We start from the raw sequence: 18,486 nt of genomic DNA on the forward strand, positions 1-18,486 counted from the left end.
GTAAACCTGTTTAACTTTTTTTTTTTTAAGTTTTGTTTTTGGGTTTTTTTAGTAATCTCTACCCCCAACATGGTGCTCAAATCCACAACTCTGATATCAAGAGTCGCAAGCTCTTCCTGCTGAGCCAGCCAGGCACCCCGATTCTGCTTAACATTTTAAGGAGCTGCCAGACTTTTCCACAGCAACTGCACCATTTTTACATTTTCATGAGCAGTGTATGACATTCCCCATTGTGTAGTCTTCATATTTTTTTGGCAGAATATTGAGTACTTGTGTGTGTCTGTGTGTATGTGTGTTGTTTTTAAAAATTTTAGTTATTTATTAGAGAGCCCCAGTGTGCTGGGAAAAGGGGGAGAATAGCAGAAGGGGAGGGAGAGGGAAAAGAGAGAGAAGGAGCGAGAGAATCTCCAGCAGACTCCATGGTGAGTGCAGAGCCAGTGCTGGGCTGGCTCACACGACCTTGATCTCACTACCACTACCAGGGCCGAAACCAAGAGTTGGGTGCTCAGCTGCTGAGCCACCCAGGCACCCCAGTTGTGTGTGTTTTTATAATTTTTTTAAAAAGATTTTATTTGTTTGAGAGAGAGAAAGAGCAGAAGCAGGGGAAGCAGCAGGCAGAGAGCGGGAAGAAGCAGGTTGTCCGCTGAGCAGGGAGCCGGAGGTGGGACTTGATTCCAGGACTCTGGGATCATGACCTGAGCCGAGCAGACGCTTAATGACTGAGCCACCCAGGCGCCCTGTGTGTGTTTTTACGTATGTCATTGAGGTACAATTGGCATCCACAAACTGCACAGAGTGTGCAATTTGGTAAGTTTCAACAGATTTATACACCTATGAAACCATCCCCGCAATCAAGATAGTAAACATATGTATCATCCCCAAAATTTTTCTTATGCCCTTTAATGATCCCTCTCCCCTCTTCTTGTCGTTGTCCCTTTCCCTGGCAACCAGTGATGGCTTTCTGTCACTGTAGACGAGTTTGCTTTTTATATAAGTGGAATGATTCTAGTATGTACTTTTTCTTAAACTGGCTTCTTTGACTCAGCATCGTTTTGAGATTAACTCATGTTGCTCCATGTATCAGTCCATTCCTTTTTATTGGTGAATAATACTCTGTTGTACAGATATATCACAATTTGTTTATCCATTCACCTGTTAATGGACATTTGGATAGTTTCCAGTTTTTGACTCCTGAAAATAAAGCTGTGAACATGTGCTTGCAAGTTTTTGTATGGACATAGGCTTTTATTTCTCTTGGTTAAGTATCTAGGAGTGGAATGGCTGGGTCATGTGGTAGAGTATCCTTTATAAGATTTTAGTATATGTGCTGCTGAAGCGAGCACGTTAGAGTATCCTTTATAAGAAACTGCCAAACTGTTTTCCAAACTGGTACCCAAAGGGTTGTAGCACTTCACATTTCCAGCAGCAAAGTATGAATGTTCCAGTTGTTCCACGCCCTCTGGCTGTGTTCTTTTGAACATTTAGTGAAGAAGAAAACAGACATAAAGACCTCTATATAGGAATCCCCTGCTTTCTGAAAGTTCACGTTATGCTGCTTTGGTTTTACAAAGAAAGATGGTCATAGCTTTTCTCACAAAAGCAGAAATCCTCTTCTGATTTCTTCTGGCTGGGGAAAACCAGTACTGATGTAGGTTTTTGAAAAAGTGAGGTAGTATAATGTGAACTTTCATAAAGTGGGGGATACACGTTTCAGTTTAGGAAAGGATTCATAGGAATGCTGCACTTCCATAGCAGGGTAAAACTGTAATCCATCTTCCAGATTAGTCCTTTTGGCATTTTCCTCCCTAAAGTAATGCATGAACAGGTTTGGAAAGTTCAGATGATGTAATCAGGAATAACATAAGTTATGACAAGTTCACATGTTGTAGTCAGGAATAACATAAGCAAAATCACTACCCTGGGCAGGGGCAACTATTGTTAATCATTTTTTAATATTTTCTTCTGTGAAAACCTACACAGACATGTATCAGCATTTTTTAAAAATCTTTTTTCTTCCCTAGTTTCCACAGAAGGGATCAAAGTATACATATTATTCTGAACCTTGCTTTTTTTCATTTCACAGTCTATTTTGGAGTTTCTTCCGTATTGGCACATTCTTTCTCATGGCTGCGTTTCAGTCTTACAGTCAATGTTGCTTTAAGAAAACATGAATTTGCTCCAATGCAATTAAAACATCAGGGAACTATTTGAGTATAATGTGAATTTCACATTTGCTTGTGTGATTTCTTCTGCAGGACATGCTAGGTGAATTCAGAGAACTGTACTTTGCTGAAGGGACTCCACAGCTGTATGCAGGCACACGCCTAGCAGATATCTTCTTGTGACCTTACCTTACTTCTCTGTTGTGAGCCACATCTGGTGCTGCAACTTTCTTTTGATTTCAGATTACCTTGTTCTACCACTTCACAGTAATGCACAAGCCGTAACCTTTCAGTACCCACTTCCACAAGCAAACTTGAGGCCTTTTTCAGGATGAAGTACCCTATTTATTGTAGTGTTTATGTATTTTGTAACCCTTTAATGTGTAAAACTATGCTACTAGTTTTATTAGATTCCCTTTTTTATGTTGCTCATGGCATTTTTGAATGTTGTGGCCTTAACTCCATTTTCCCCTTGCTTTGTGGTTTTTATTATACAGTTTTATGGTGATTTTTAGGAATGTGTATGTCACATTGTAATGGAACTGATTTATTCCATAATATGAATGTACATCATTTCTTTAAGTTTTTTTTTTAAAATTTTTTAGATTTTATTATTTGAGAGGAAGAACAAACAATCATTAAGGAGGGGCAGAGAGAGAGAGAGAGAGGAGCAGACTCCTCGCTGAGCAGTTCGCCTGATGCGGGGCTGGATCCTAGGACCTGGAGGTCATGACCTGAGCTGAAGGCAGACACTTAACCGACTGAGCCACCCGGGTGCCCCTCTTCATTTAAGTTTTATTTTTAAAACATCATATATACTGAATAACATGTATAACACGTCTATATATAACACGTCTTTTTTTTAAGGTTTTATTTATGTGAGAGAGAGAGAGAGCATGGAGGAGAGAGCACAGTTGGGAGGGGAGGGACAGAAGGGAGAGGAAGAAGGAGACCCCCCCCCCACCACATCCCATCCCCCACTCCCACCCCCACCCCCCGCCTGACATGGGGCCCTATCACAGGATCCTGGGATCATGATCTGAGCCACCTAGACTCCCCACAAAGTAAAAGAATAATAATAATAAAACAGCAAAAACCTGTTTAGCTACCACTTAGTCTAAGAAATAGGAAATTGCTTATACTTTTAAGTGTCTTTAAGTACTCCCCTCACCGATCATTTTATATTTTTTGAATATCTGAAATATTTTATGATAAAATCAAATTTAAAAGTATTACTAATCTGGGGCACCTGGGTGGCTCAGTTGTTAAGCATCTGCCTTCGGCTCAGGTCATGATTCCTGGGTCCTGGGACTGAGCCCCACATCGGGCTCCCTGCTTGGTGGGAAGCCTGCTTCTCGCTCTCCCACTCCCCCTGCTTGTGTTCCCTCTCTCATTCTCTCTCTCTCTCTCTCTGTGTCAAATAAATAAATAAATAAATTTTTAAAGATTTTATTTGTTTATTGGACAGACAGAGATCACAGGTAGTCAAAGAGGCAGGCAGAGAGGTGGGGGTGGTGGTGGGAAGCAGGCTCTTTGCTGAGCAGAGAGCCTGTTGTGGGCTTGATCCCAGGACCTTGAGATCATGACCTGAGTCAAAGGCAGATGCTCAACTGATTGAGCCATTTAGGTGGTCCGAGGTTAATCACTTTTTCTAAAGAGTTAATTTTTTTAAGTAATTTTTACACCCAGTGTGGGACTTGAACCTTCAACCCCAAGATCAAGAGTTGCAGCCTGCACCCTCCTCTGAGTCTTGGTTTCATTTCAGGTCATGATCTCAGAGTTATGAGGTTGAGCCTTGAGTTGGGCTCTGCGCTGAGCATGGAATCTGCTTAAGGGTCTCTCCCATACCTACCCCCTACCCCTGCATGCTCTCGCTCTTGCTAAATAAATAAATCTTTGGGGGGAAAAAAAAGAAGAACTGTGCACTCTACTAACTGAGCCAGCCAGACACCCTATCATTGTTATTTTTTTATAATGACTTTAAAAAAGTTTATTGGCTTGAAAGGGAAGGTATTATGCTGAGCAAAATAAGTCAGTCAGAGGAAGACAATTGTCATTTGATGTCACTCATACATGGAACTTAAGAAATAAAACAGAGGAGCACAGGAGAAGGGAGGAAAAAATAAAACAAGATCAAGTCAGAGAAGGAGACAAACCATAAGAGATTCTTAATCGTAGGAAACAAACAGGGTTGCTGGAGGGAAGGGGTTGTTGGGAGATGGGGTAACGTGATGTAATGAGCACTGGATGTTACATAAGACTGATGAATCACTGAATTCTACCTCTGAAACTAATAATACTCTATATGTTTGATTAATTGAATTTAAATTTTAAAAGCGAAAAATTTATATTAAGTAATCTCTGCACCTAGGGTGGGGCTCAAATTCATGACCCTGAGATCAGGAGTCACATGCTCCTCTGCCTAAGCCAGCCAGGTGCCCCTATTCTGACTTTGAGGTCTAATTCACATACTATAAAAATCACTCTTTTAAAGTACAAAACTCGGTGTTTTTGTTTTTGTTTTAGCAGATTCACAAAGTTGTGCAACTATCACTATATCTAATTATAGACAGTTTTTATTAATAGGTGGTTTTTTAGACCAGGGAGTGTTGATTTAAGGAACAACCGATTTTCTAAAAAATGTTTCATGTTTCGGCACCTGGGTGGCTCAGTTGTTTAGGCTTTCAGCTCTTGATTTTGGCTTGGGCACTGATCTCAAGGGTTGTGGAATTGATGCCTGGGTCTGGCTCACAAGCTGGGTGTGGAGGCTGCTTGGGATACTCTCTTCCTCTTCCTCTGGCCCTCCCTCTCTTGAAAGAAAGAAAAGAAAAAGTCTCATGTTTTAAGGTACTTATATCCTTTTTAGAATCTCAGCTTCACATTGAAAAGCACGAGATTTATCCCCATAGAATTTGTTGTCCATTTGAAAGCTCCAGTGAAAAATCCCTACTTAGTGAAGTGTACAAGATTTGGTTCAACTTATATATCCTCAGTGACTATGTCCAAGAATTTGACACAATCTTGATCTGGTCCAGTTTCTTCCTGTCCTTTCAACCTGGATTTGTAGACAAGCTTTGTTTTCTTTTGCTTCTCTTGGAAAAAAAACTTATATGGCTTCACAGTTGAAACAACAGGATTGTCGTATGAATCAGAACTGTCATTTCAGACAATTCCAGTCAGTGATCTTTGTCTGAAAGTGCCACTAGGGAAATTACTGGAAGCGTATATGACCTCCCTTCTTTCTCTTTTTTCTTTTTTTAAAGTTTATTTATTTATTTATTTATTCAAGCAATCTATATCCAGCATGGGGCTTGAACCCACGACCCTGAGATCAAGAGTTGCATGCTCCTCCAACTGTTCCTCCTTCTGTCAGCTTAAGAATTTGCCTTCAGTATCTCAAAACCCTTGAACATTTCAAATAGTTCACTCTGTCCAGAGAAAAGATACATTAAGTGGAGGGGTGGGAGAGGGTGATTAATGAAGAGTAAAACCTACCTAAGGCCAGCTCTCTCCAGTTTTTGCATTAATAGATCGAAGTGGTGGCATGAATTATTCAGAATAGCTGTTTTATTCTAAACTCTTTTACATGTTGCTTTGCAGACTGGAGACAAAGTACTGGTCTGAATGGATCCTGGGGCTGACCTTATATAGCAACTTGCGTGGTCTTATGCAATTTCATTTGTAATAGGAAAGTAGGTATTTTTGACCTGGAAATATGTAATACTTAAATAAGAACACAATCTTTTTTTTTTTTTTTAAGAGAGAGAGAAAATGGCAGGGGGAGGAGCAGAGGGAGAGAATCTTTTTTTTTTTTTTAAATTTTTTTTTTAAAGGTTTTATTTATTTATTTGACAGACAGAAATCACAAGTAGGCAGAGAGGCAGGTAGAGAGAGAGAGGAGGAAGCAGGCTCCCCGCCGAGCAGAGATCCCCATGCGGGGCTTGATCCCAGGACCCTGTGATCATGACCTGAGCTGAAGGCAGAGGCCTTAATGCGCTGAGCCACCCAGGCGCCCCAGAGGGAGAGAATCTTCAAGCAGACTCCCCACTGAGCACAGAGCCCAAGGTGGGACGATTTTTGACCTGAGCCAAAACCAAGAGTTGGATCCTTAACTGACTAAGCCATCCAGGCACCCCCAATAACACAATTTTTTTGAGCTCAGCTATCTAGCTTTTCTGTTGTGCTCAGTTCTTTGTATGTCCATACTGGGAATAGCCCATATCAGACGCTGACTACTGACCTCTGGTCAGCTACCCACCATTCTGGTCCAGTGTAAAATTGTGACGATTTTTACTTAAAAGACTTATCTTTTTTTCTATACCAGATGACTTGAAGAAGTAGTGATTATGTTGACCAAGAAATGAGAGTATATTCAGGTGGTTTCATGTATAAAATCTGGCTTAGAATAATTAGGATACAGTTTTTGTCAGTACCAACTTAAAATCAGAACAGAATCTTCTCCCTTTTAGATTTCCCTTGATATGAATCTTTCATATAATACCATACTTAAGATTGCTTGTATTGTGAAAAAAAGCATGATTTGGGGGACAGAATTACCTGTGTATATTTTCAGTTACCTGGGTCAATGGGAGATGACAGTTCTATGACTAATCTTCAAATAGAAGAAAAAATTTAAATTGACATTGAAATATATTTTGATTTTTTAAGAAGTTTATTTTTTTAGTAACCTCTGCACTCAATGTGGGGCTCAAACTCACAACCCTGAGATCAAGATTCACATGACTCTTTCAGCTGAGCCAGCTGGCACCCCGTCTTTTGATTTTTTTTTTTTTTTGAAAAGACTTCTTTATGCCAAATAATTTTTCTCAGTGTAATATTAAAATGGATATTTTTTCATATAGTACATATTGCGCAGTCTTTGGGAAGCCTTGGATGGTGTTGGGGTAAAAGCTGCTATTTTAAATTTCCAATATGTAGTTTATGAAATGGATGGTATATATTCGGATTACTGAAAGTCACTTGTGTTAATATATTCCTAAAGGTTCAACATTAGACAAGTGCAGTGCAAGTCACCTTGCTTCTAGATCTCCCATTGCTGAATAAAAGCTTCTAGTTAGTTTTCTATTTTTCTAATACCCTGCTGGATTGGGGGCACCCGGGGGGCTCAGTTGGTTGAACAAGTCTGACCTCGGCTCAGATCATGATCTCAGTGTCTTGGGATCTAGCCCCATGTGGGCTCTGTACTCAGTGGGGTGTCTGCTTCTCCCTTTCCTTCTCACTCTGTCCCTCCCCGTGCTCATTCTCTCTCTCACACTCAAATAAATAAATAAAATCTTAGAAAAAAATAGCCTACTGGATTGGATTTGTATCTGTATTCACAAATGAAAACCAGTTTGTCATTTTTCTCTGCTGATGCCTTTGATCATATCTTCATAGGTTTAGAAATACTGTTCTCTTTGTTGATAATTTTAAAATAGTCTTATTTTAATTTTCTCTTTGAGCCGTGAGTTGTTTAGAAAAGTATTTTGTTTTTCATATCATAGTGAGTTCTTATTAATGATTTCTTGTTTAATTTTATTAGGATCAGAGAATATGGCTATAACATTTCTGTGTTTTTTTTAGTAATTGTGACTTCATATTCCATCTTATGATTTAATTTTTTTAAGATTTTATTTATTCGACAGAGATAGAGCAAGAGAGCACAGGCAGGGGAAGCAGCAGAGGGAGAGGGAAAAACAGGCTTACCACTGAGCAGGAAGCCCGATGCCAGGCTTGATTGATCCTTGGACACTGGAATCATGACCTGAGCTGAAGGCAGATGCTTAACCGACTGAGACACCCAGGTGCCCTGATTTCATTTAAATGACTTTTTGTAGATACTTTAAACAGAGTATTCTCTGTTGCATTCAGAGTTGTATATAGCTGTATTTTTTTTTAATTTTTGTTATTATTTTTTTTAAGTAGGCTCCACACCCAGTGTGGGGCATGAACTAATAACCGTGAGTTCAAGAGTTGGCCCTGTACTGCCTGAGCCAGCCAGGTGTCCCTGTATGTAGCTGTTAAATCTTGGCTTGTAAATTGTATTATCTATACCATCTGTATTTCTATCTGTTGTTTTCTTGATCTTTTAAATTTCTGAGAGACATATGTTCAGATTCTCCTGTAATGATTGTGATTTCTGTAAATTTTCCTTGTATTTCTGGTTTATTTTGTACATTTTTGACATGTTGTTTGATATCTGGTTTATGGCATATCTTTGTGACTGTATCCTTTAATAGTAACATAACATTTATTAAATTTTTTCATTAAATTATCCTCTTTGTTATTAATTATGCCATTCTAGCTGTCTTTTCATCTGCATGTGTCTGTATGTATTAACTTCACACATCCCAGAGCACCTGGGTGGCTCATTGGGCGCCTGGCTGGCTCAGCCCTTTAAGCGTCTGGCTCTTGATTTCAGCTCTGGTCTTGGTCTCAGGGTCATGAGTTCAAGCCCCGTGTTGGACTCCACCGTGGAATCTACTGAAAAAAAAAAAAAATTAAAAACCCACAAACTTTGACCATCCCTTTATTTTAAACATTTAGCTGTAATACCTTTGAAAATACAGTAATATCAAATAGGTTTATAAGTACTAGGAGTGATAAAAGTTACCATAAGTTAGTAGTTGTGTTCCCTGTGGTTGTTTATATTTTGGCATGTATTTTAGTTATCCCTTCATTTATTTATTCAACAAATATTTTTTTTTAAATTTTATTTATTTATTTGACAGACAAAGATCACAAGTAGGCAGGGAGGCAGACAGAGAGAGGAGGAAGCAGGCCCCCTGCTGAGCAGAGAGCCCGATGTGGGACTCGATCCCAGGACCCTGGGATCATGACCTGAGCCGAAAGCAGAGGCTTTAACCCACTGAGCCACCCAGGTGCCCCTATTCAACAAATAATTTACTGAGACCTTCCAGGAACTTTGGAGGAGAAGATAGGGAATGCTATGTTGGATAGTGTGAATAAGGAAGGCCTTCTTTGATAAGGTAGACATTTGAGCTGGGATCTAGTAAAGCTAATCTGGGGAAAGAACATTCCAAGTAGAGGGAACCTTAAGTCCAAAAACCCTAAGCAGGGGCACCTGGCTGGCTCAGTTGATAGAGCATATGACTCTTGATCTTGGGGTTGTGAGTTCAAGCCCCATGTTGGGCATAGAGCATACTTAAGCAAACAGAACCCTAAGAAAAGATTGAGGTGTATTGGAGGAATAGAAAGAAAACCCATGTGTCTGAATCTTAATTAAGGATGCTGAAGGAGGCAGGTCCCAATTCATGGAAGATCTTGTAGGACATGTTAAGGAGTGTGATTTTATTCTTAAGTGTTATGGGAAGCCATGGGCAGATTTTGAGCAGGGGATAACATGATTTGATAAATATCTTTGTAGTTCTTATGCAAATTGAAGTATAAGTTACATTCAGTAAAATGTACAGGTTTTAGGTGTACAGTTGGGTAAGTTTTCAAACAGCCTATGTGAAATGTACCTTTACGATAAAAAATTTTCTCTCATGCCAGAAAGTTCCCTTATCCTTCTTTCCAGTCTGTTCTCATCACCAGCACCTGAACTACAGTTCTTTTTTCTTTTACCATAGATTAATTTGTCTGTTCTAGAACTTCATATAAATGGAATCATTCATGTGTGTACTTTTGTGTCTGGCTTCCTTTGCTTACCAGGATGAGGTTTTGGTTTTTGTTACTGTTTTTTTTAAAGATTTATTTATTTTAGAGAGAGACGGGGAGAAGAAGAGAGCGCTGCATGTGCACGAGTTGGGAGAGGAGTACAGGGAGAGGGCCAAGCCGACTCCATGCTGAACATAGAGCTGGTCAGTTGTGGGGCTCAACGTGACCCCAAGATCACGACCTGAGCTGAAACCAAGAGTGGGGCTCTTAACTGGCTAAGCCACCCAGGTGCCCCTCTAATTGTATTTTTAATTACACAATTTCCTTTTAAAATTACTTTTTTCTTGAGGTTTATTTCAAAGTATAGAACATTATAAGGTTTTGTTTTGCTTTTGGACTTCAGCTTTTTTCAAGAACTCTGACTTGTTTATGTTACTTGAATGGGTAAGGTAGGGTATTTGCTTTCTTACATTGTATATAGGGTAAAATGTACTTTTTGAGTTTAAATTGACAATATTTACTTTTTCTTTCTTCTTTCTTTTCTTTTCTTTCCTTTTCTCTTGTTTTCTTTTCTTTTCATGTGAGCTCTACACCCCGTATGGGACTTGAACTGACAACCCTGGGATCATGAGTCATATGCCTTACCCACTAAGCCAGCCAGGTGCTCTGACAATCAATCAATCTTTCTTTCTTTCTTTTTTTTTTAATCCAAAATGTGTTTGTTGGGATGGTTTCCCCCTCATCTTTTTTTTTTTTTTTAAGATTTTATTCATTTATTTGACAGAGATCACAAGTAGGCAGAGAGGAAGGCAGAGAGAGAGGGGGAAGCAGGCTCCCTATGGAGCAGAGAGCCCGATGTGGGGCTCGATCTCAGGACTCTGAGACCACGACCTGAGCCGAAGGCAGCGTCTTAACCCACTGAGCCACCCAGGCGCCTCGGTTTCCCCCTCATCTTGATTCAGGATGCTTTTAGTGCTTCTTCTGTCTGAAGGAGCATCCTTCCGTAAGCCTTGTTTTTCTCCTGTGTGCTGGCAAAGGACAGTGGAGCAGCTAACACACAAAACTACTGCTCGTGCATGGCTGAACTGGTGATTTTGTAGCATTCTGGGGACGCCACACAGTTGTGAAGTAGGAGTTGGGGCTCTGTAGCAGGCGCTTCTCGTGCTTCCTCTTCTCCTCTTCCAGGGACCAGTGGAAGAGGTTCTTCATGAGGGGATGTTTTTACACATGGAGAGGTCATCACTATTGGAAAGCTGTTTAGTTTTATATATACATACATATATATGCGTGTGTGTGTGTATACATACATACATACATACATATTTATTTATTTATTTATTTATAAGTAACCTCCATGCCCAGTGTGGGGCTTAAACTCACAACTCCAAGATCAAGAGTCACACACTCCACTGACTGAACCAGCCAGGTGCCCCAAGCCATTAATTTTTTATAATGAGCCTGTTTAAATGACATAAATATTTTATTTTTTTTAATTATTGTTTTAAGATTTTATTTATTTATTTGAGAGGGGGAGAGAGAGAGAGAGAGCGAGCGAGCGAGCATGAGCACGAGATGGGAGGAGGTCAGAGGGAGAAGCAGACTCCCCGCTGAGCTGGGAACCCCATCTATCCCGGGACTCTGGGATCATGACCTGAGCTGACAGCAGTCGCTTAACCAGCTGAGCCACCCAGGCACCCAGTGACATAAGTATTTTAAATTAGAGGAATCAGCATTACATACATTTTTGAATGTGGATGTGGTCCCATGGTATGGAGAAAATCCTTTCTCACAGACTAATTATAAACAGTGACAGACTTTTTTTTTTTTTTTTAAGCAGTTCACATTTATCATTTCTGTACTCTTTTGTTTCTTTTGATTCAAAACCTAAAGAGGATTAATAGGACATTTTGTTTCAAAGTTGAATCTGACAATATCTAGCAACTGTTCCTGTTTCCTTTTCATAAATCTCAAAGTCAGACAAGAGTCTGAAACTTAACATGACCAAGGGTCATTTGTTACACATTCCATTCTCTCACTCATTCCATCGTGATGAGAGCACACCCAAGCAGTTGTTCCTAGCCTTAGCTGGTGGATACTTGAATGTGGCATGTGTATACTTTAGTATTGTTCTTGCTAGACAGAAGCAGACCTGAGTTATTAAAAAGTGATAGTTCTAAATCTTTCTTTTTTTTTAAAAGATATTATTTATTTATTTGACAGAGATCACAAGTAGGCAGAGAGGCAGGCAGAGAGAGAAAGGGGGAAGCAGGTTCCCTGCTGAGCAGAGAGCCCGATGCGGGGCGCAATCCAAGGACCCTGGCATCATGACCTGAGCCGAAGGCAGAAGCTTTAACCCACTGAGCCACCCAGGCACCCAGGTCTAAATCTTTCTAAACATGTTTATCAGAAGCTCAAATCTATGCCCAAAGAAGATAGGAAAAGCTTTATTACAAGGGCTGCATGAATTACGAATGACCTTGGCAGTACAAATTAACTCATTGGTGGTTTCTTCCTTATCTACCCCAACCCTCCACAACCAAACTCTTCCCATTTTCCCCTTCTGTTTCCTTAGTTTTAGAGCAAAAAGAGCAAAGGAGAGTTTTTGCTTTATCCCTTAAATGAGGGTGAAATAAAATACTCTTTTCTTCAAAGATCCCCAGCCTTCCTGGAGAGGAGCTACTATTACTCTAGGGAGGTAGGAGGAGAATATTCAGATAATGAGGCCCATGGAATGGGTGAGTGAAGGTAATGCTGAACTCACTCATCTTTACAGATAATCTCATAAGACTCTGGAAAGCTGTAGGAGACAGGGTGTCACCAAGAAATGGTGTTGCACAGAAACAGATTTGAAGACCAGCTAGGATGTGTCTATATATCTGTTTCTAGGTTTATCAGAGAATAGGATATATGTTTTTTTTCCATCTGCATTAGAGTAGAATGAGGTTTGTTGATTTTTTTTTTAAAGAATGTATTCTTTATCTAATGGCCCAAGATTTTTTCATGTTGTCTAAAAGTAGTTGCAGACCAAATAGAGAAGGCAAGAACTTACTCTCACTTAAAAAAAATATATATATATATATATATATTTTATCTTATTTTTAGTAAGTGCTGCACCCAACGTGGGGCATAACTCATGACCTGAGGCCAAGAGTTGCATGCTCTACCAACTGAACCCCCCAGGTGTCCCATTATGCTCACTTTTTATAAGCTTTAGAAACAGAAAATAACAGTTGGAATCAGGGCCTCTACAGAAGTAAAGACTCATTTATATTCTAAATTGTAGCAGGTGTGTAATGATGGTGAAGAAACATTAAATGGCTTGATTCTGGATGTTTATAAGTGCTGGAGTTTTTAGAACATTTTGAGCTTATTACACAAGGTAGCAGTAACGGGAAAAAATGATCTCTTAGATCTAGGACTTAAATATATGTCATTACATAATGGGTTCCTCTCCCAACTAAATCATGTGAGCCTGTGTCTGGGATGGGTAATAGAACTGGACTAAACCAAGAAACTTTTAAAGTGTTAGTTCTTTTTTTATTTTTTATTTTTTTAAAGATTTTATTTATTTATTTGTCAGAGAGAGAGAGAGAGAGAGCGCGAGCACAGGCAGAGAGAGTGGCAGGCAGAGACAGAGAGAGAAGCAGGCTCCCTGCGGAGCTAGGAGCCCGATGTGGGACTCGATCCCAGGATGCCGGGATCATGACCTGAGCCAAAGGCAGCCACTTAACCAACTGAGCCACCCAGACGTCCCTAAAGTGTTAATTCTTTTTTAACTTTCAATAAAAAATATTTTTGAGTTAACATTTTTTAATTAATTTTATTTTAAAAAGTTAATCACCTCAGTAAATACATATTGTATATTTTTGCCTTTTGGTTAGGTAAATAACCATTAGTGATAGAACAGAGGTTTGGAAATCAGGGAGCTCTTCTTGTCTTTTCTGTGTTGTAGATTAATGCTTTAAGGGACAACTCATAACTACCCTGAGGCTGTCTTCTTATCTGTATACTGTATCAGTAGGTCCTCATGCCCAGTAAGGGAGTCACTAGCCACAGGTGGTTATTGAGCCTTTGAAGTGTGGCTGGTCCAAATTGAGATGTGCTCTAACTGTAAAATACACACTGGATTTTAAAGACTTAGCACAGAGATAAGAATGTAAAATATTTTATTGCTAATTTGTTTATATTGACTACATTGTTGGAATGATAATATTTTGGGTACACTGGTTAAGTAAAAATACAATAAAAATTAATTTAATCCATTTCTCCCCCCCCCCTTTTTTTTTAAAGTAATCTCTACACTCAGTATGGAGCTCAGTCTCATGACCCTGAGATCAAGAGTTGCGTGCTCTACCGACTGAGCCAGCCAGGTGCCCCTTTTATTCCTTTTTTTAATGTGGCTGCTAGAGAATTTTAAATTCCATACATGCCTGGGGTGCCTGGGTGGCTCAGTGGGTTAAAGCCTCTGCCTTTGGCTCAGGTCATGATCTCGGGGTCCTGGGATCGAGCCCTGCATTGGGCTCTCTGCTCATCGGGGAGCCTGCTCCCCCCCCACCGCCACCCCCCCCCACTTGTGATCTCTCTCTGTCAAATAAATAAATAAAATCTTAAAAAAAAATAAATTCCATACATGGCTCTCATTATATGACTTTTGGACAGTACTGGTTTGGACAGCATTTCCTAAGCTAACTCATGAAATATTACTAAGTGCTCAATGTAACACAGTTTGGAAGAGGAACAGTGTCCAGTAGAACTTTTTGCAATGATATAAATGTTCTGTATCTGCTTGCCACTGATAGCTGTTGAGCACTTGAAATATATTTAGTTCTGAAATTAAAAAATTGAAATCTGGGATGCCTGGGTGGCTCAGTCGGTTAAGCTTCTGCCTTTGGCTCAGGTCATGATCCCAAGGTCCTGGAATCAAGTGCCACATCAGGCTTTCTGCTTGGTGGGGAGTCTGCTTCTCCATCTGCCCCTCCCCCTGCTCTTGTTCTCTTGTTTTAAAAAAAAAAAAAAAGAAAAAGAAAAATTGAAATGTGGAAGAAAGGAACTGAATTTTGTATTAACTTTATTTTTTTTATTTTTTAAATTTTTAACTAACTTTAACCACATATGAGTAGTTGTTAATGTATTGGGTACTCTACTGATCTAGAAGATTTATGGGATTGTTTTATTTGAAGACCTGTACATATAGGACTTACTATTTTGCAAACTTGCTTAATATGTCTGTGATTTGGGTTTATTATGAGTAATGAAAAATGGTCAGTAACAATAATATTTATTGAGTACCTGTTATGTAGCAGGCACTGTGTAAGTATCAGAAAGAGGACTTGTATGATAAATTATTTATTAAGAGCTTAACTATATGTATTGCTCCTGTTTTGTATTATGAATTCTGAGATGCTATTTGGACTTTACCATGTTTTCATCAAAGTCTGGTTTCTTTCCTTGACTTATGAACGCCCTTCTGTGAAAGCCTGGCTCCTTTTGAAAAGTCTGAGCGACGTGCTACTTTGTTAAAGGATTTTCTCTTGAAAGGGAAACCTACATTTTCTGACAGATGATGATGGTTTGTTTTTGTTTTTAGTTAACTTAAAAAAATTACATATTTATCAGAGAGTGTGTGCATGCAGCGGGTGGGGGATGAATGATAGATAGAGAGGGAGAGAAAATCTCTAGCTGACTCTCTATTGTGGGGGGAGCCTGACACTTGGCTCAGTCTCACGACCCTGAGATCATAACCTGCGTCAACATCAAGTGTTGGACACTTAACCAGCTGAGCCACCCAGGCACCCCTGTTTTTAGTAAACTTTTGAAGTTAGTTATGGTTTTGACTTTAACAGGGATATATACATGTTTAGATAGAGTCTTAAGAGTTCAGTATTATGTAGTATTGATTCTCTTCATTTATGTGTACGCATACAGTTATAAGTACTAGCATCAAGCAGTGTTTGTTTATTTATTCATTTATTACTACTTCACAGTGAAGAACGAATGTCATTATGTCTGGACTCAAGCGAACAATCAAAGAAACCGACCCAGATTATGAGGACGTGTCTGTGGCCCTTCCAAATAAGCGTCATAAAGCAATTGAGAATTCAGGTATGAATGCACCTGCTTTGAGAAATTATTTCTTTGTTGAGATGTGCTTCCTTATAAGATTTATGGGAATTAAGACAAAATGCATTTCCACCGTTTTGTATAATTTGAAGAGGGGTTAGTTAAATGCTGTGTTAACAGCAGTACACCATGTGTGCCAACAAAGACCAAAAGACAATCACATAGACAGTGAAAGTGTCAATAGTGAGACTGGCTGAAAGTTTTAGCTATCATGGTATGTTGGGCATAACCATAAAGTCTTATAATATGTAGTATGGGTAGATGATAACGGATGGTACATGGATTAAGGTTTTTTATTGCAATAGTGCCATATTATGTTAATGTCTGTTGGAAATACATGGTCTCATCAAACTTGTAGTTTCATGACTACTATTGCTTAGGATAAGGCTAAAATTATTTAAATATATTATTTAATTCTGTGAATTAGATGTTTCATATGATTCTCAGATGTAGTGTAGGTAACTTAAAGGTGGTATATGAAGGACCTAAATTTGGAAGATTCTGATCTAGTTTAACCCTTGCACTTAGCTGCTAGTAGTTTAGGCTCAGAGGCAGGAAATTACTTACCCAAGATCATGTGATTAGTTGAAGAGCAAATTACCAACTATGTGTCTGTAGCTATCCAGAATATTTTAAGCTATCTCAGGAGAAGGTGCTGAATTTGGGTTTTTAAAACAAATTGTTGCTGAAATTCACTACTATTTATTCAAATAATAAATCTATGTAAATTGACACGGCTGGGTACAGAAGACATCCAAGTCATAAAGTGTAGCTCCACAAAGATTAGTGCCCCTAGTGTTGAAGTAGTGAAAGAAAATTTGTGTCTCCAAGTGCAGTCAAGTCCTGTGTACCTCCCAAAAGTCTTTGTGGACCAAAAATTATCAAATTGAATTCCAAATAATGAAAACATTTCACTGCAACCTTTCTCCTCATTCAGTTATTTTATTTATAATTATTTCCTTTCAACCAAGCCAAAGACTTGTGACATTTAGATCCATTACTCAAATGCATCAGGTGGCATGACTTTTTTAATAAAAATAAGAAGGAAAACCGATTGTTTTAGTGAAGATAATAATTTCACTTTAAATATAGTGTAAGTTCCCAGGTACTTAGCCTAAGCAGGGACAGTTTTTCCTGAGGGATAATTTGCTATTCTTCCTCTTGGTGACCATTCTGTGCCTAATCCCAAACCATATTTTTATTTTTCAGAATTTTGCTTGAAGTAGATTTGGTAGGATACTTCCTTTTGCTTATATTGTTTTGTTTTTATTTATTCCATGAAAGACGTAATTTAGAAGAGTTTCTCTCTAAGGAGCTTATGACAAAACAGCCTTCAGTGATCAAGGTCTCTGACTTCAGCCTCTTTTCCCTAAGAGTATCTGCTGGTTTGTACACACAAGGATATATATGTGTATATATGTATGTATATAAGGATAGATAGCGATACTAGAAAATACTTTCGCAATGACAAAAAGCAGTCATTTTCCTCCATGCAGACTATCCATAAGAATGCTCACTTATACCACTATTGGTTTGAAGTTGCCAATTTAATGGCATATTTTACAGGGAGAAAATTGTGTGGGTCATCAGAGGGTCCAAATTTTCTCTGGAATTTTTCATACACTCCAATTTTTCATACACTCCAGCATGCGTGAACATCATTTTTTTTTCATATTATAGACATAGGCTCATTTTGTATAATTCCCAGGGTTTTTTTTTCTTTTTTAAGGATTTTATTTTATTTTTTTAAAGATTTTATTTATTTATTTGACAGACAGAGATCACAATTAGGCAGAGAGGCAGGCAGAGAGAGAGAGAGGAGGAAGCAGGCTCCCTGCTAAGCAGAGAGCCCGATGCGGGGCTCGATCCCAGGACCCCGGGATCATGACCCGAGCCGAAGGCGCCCCAAGGATTTTATTTTTAAGTAATCTCTACACCCAGTGTGGGGCTTGAACTTAAAACCCCAACATCAAGAGTCTCATGCTGTACTGACTGAGCCAGCCAAATGCCCCAAAATTCCAGGGTTTTCAAGCAGTTCTTCGGCTCTTTTTTCCTCTTGTATCTGACATTTTAAAATCTGAGTTGCATATTACTTTGAGTAGTCATCATCTGAATTCTGTCACCTCTAGAGGCATTTTCTTTTATCCTCTTTTTTTTTCCTTTTTTTTTAAATTTCAAGTTTTTTTTTTAAAGATTTGTTTGTTTGATAGGGAAAGAGAGCGTGCATGGGGGAGAGGCAGGGAGAGATGGGAGAATCTCCAGCAGACACCATGACTTCAGGCTCTGTCTCATGACCCTAAGATGATGATCTGAGCTAAAACTAAGAGTCACTCACCTGACTGTGCCACTCAAGTGACCCCTTGAGTTTTTATTTAAATTCTCGTTATATAGTATGTTATTGCTTTCAAGAATAGAGGCTTTTGGGGGTGCCTGGGTAGCTCAGTTGGTTAAGCATCTGCCTTCGGGCTCAGATTGTGAGCCCAGGGTCCTGGGATCGAACCCTGCATTGGGTTCCCTGCTCAGCAGGGAGCTTGCTTCTTCCTCTCCTCCCTGCTTGTGCTCTCTCTCACTATATTTTCTGTCC

General features: G+C 39.2%; 1 protein-coding gene across 1 annotated transcript in view; it reads left to right on the forward strand.

Moving 5' to 3' along the window:
* YEATS2 (YEATS domain containing 2) overlaps positions 1 to 18,486 on the forward strand; it is a 115,172-nt gene that overhangs the window by 9,049 nt on the left and 87,637 nt on the right. Inside the window, exon 2 of the mRNA XM_080797750.1 lies at positions 15,767 to 15,884. Coding sequence (XP_080653876.1) covers positions 15,785 to 15,884 — 100 coding nt within the window. The 5' untranslated portion in view covers positions 15,767 to 15,784. The remainder of the gene's footprint in view (positions 1 to 15,766; positions 15,885 to 18,486) is intronic.

This window comes from Martes martes, assembly GCF_963455335.1.
Source record: "Martes martes genome assembly, chromosome: 1".
NCBI lineage: Eukaryota > Metazoa > Chordata > Mammalia > Carnivora > Mustelidae > Martes > Martes martes.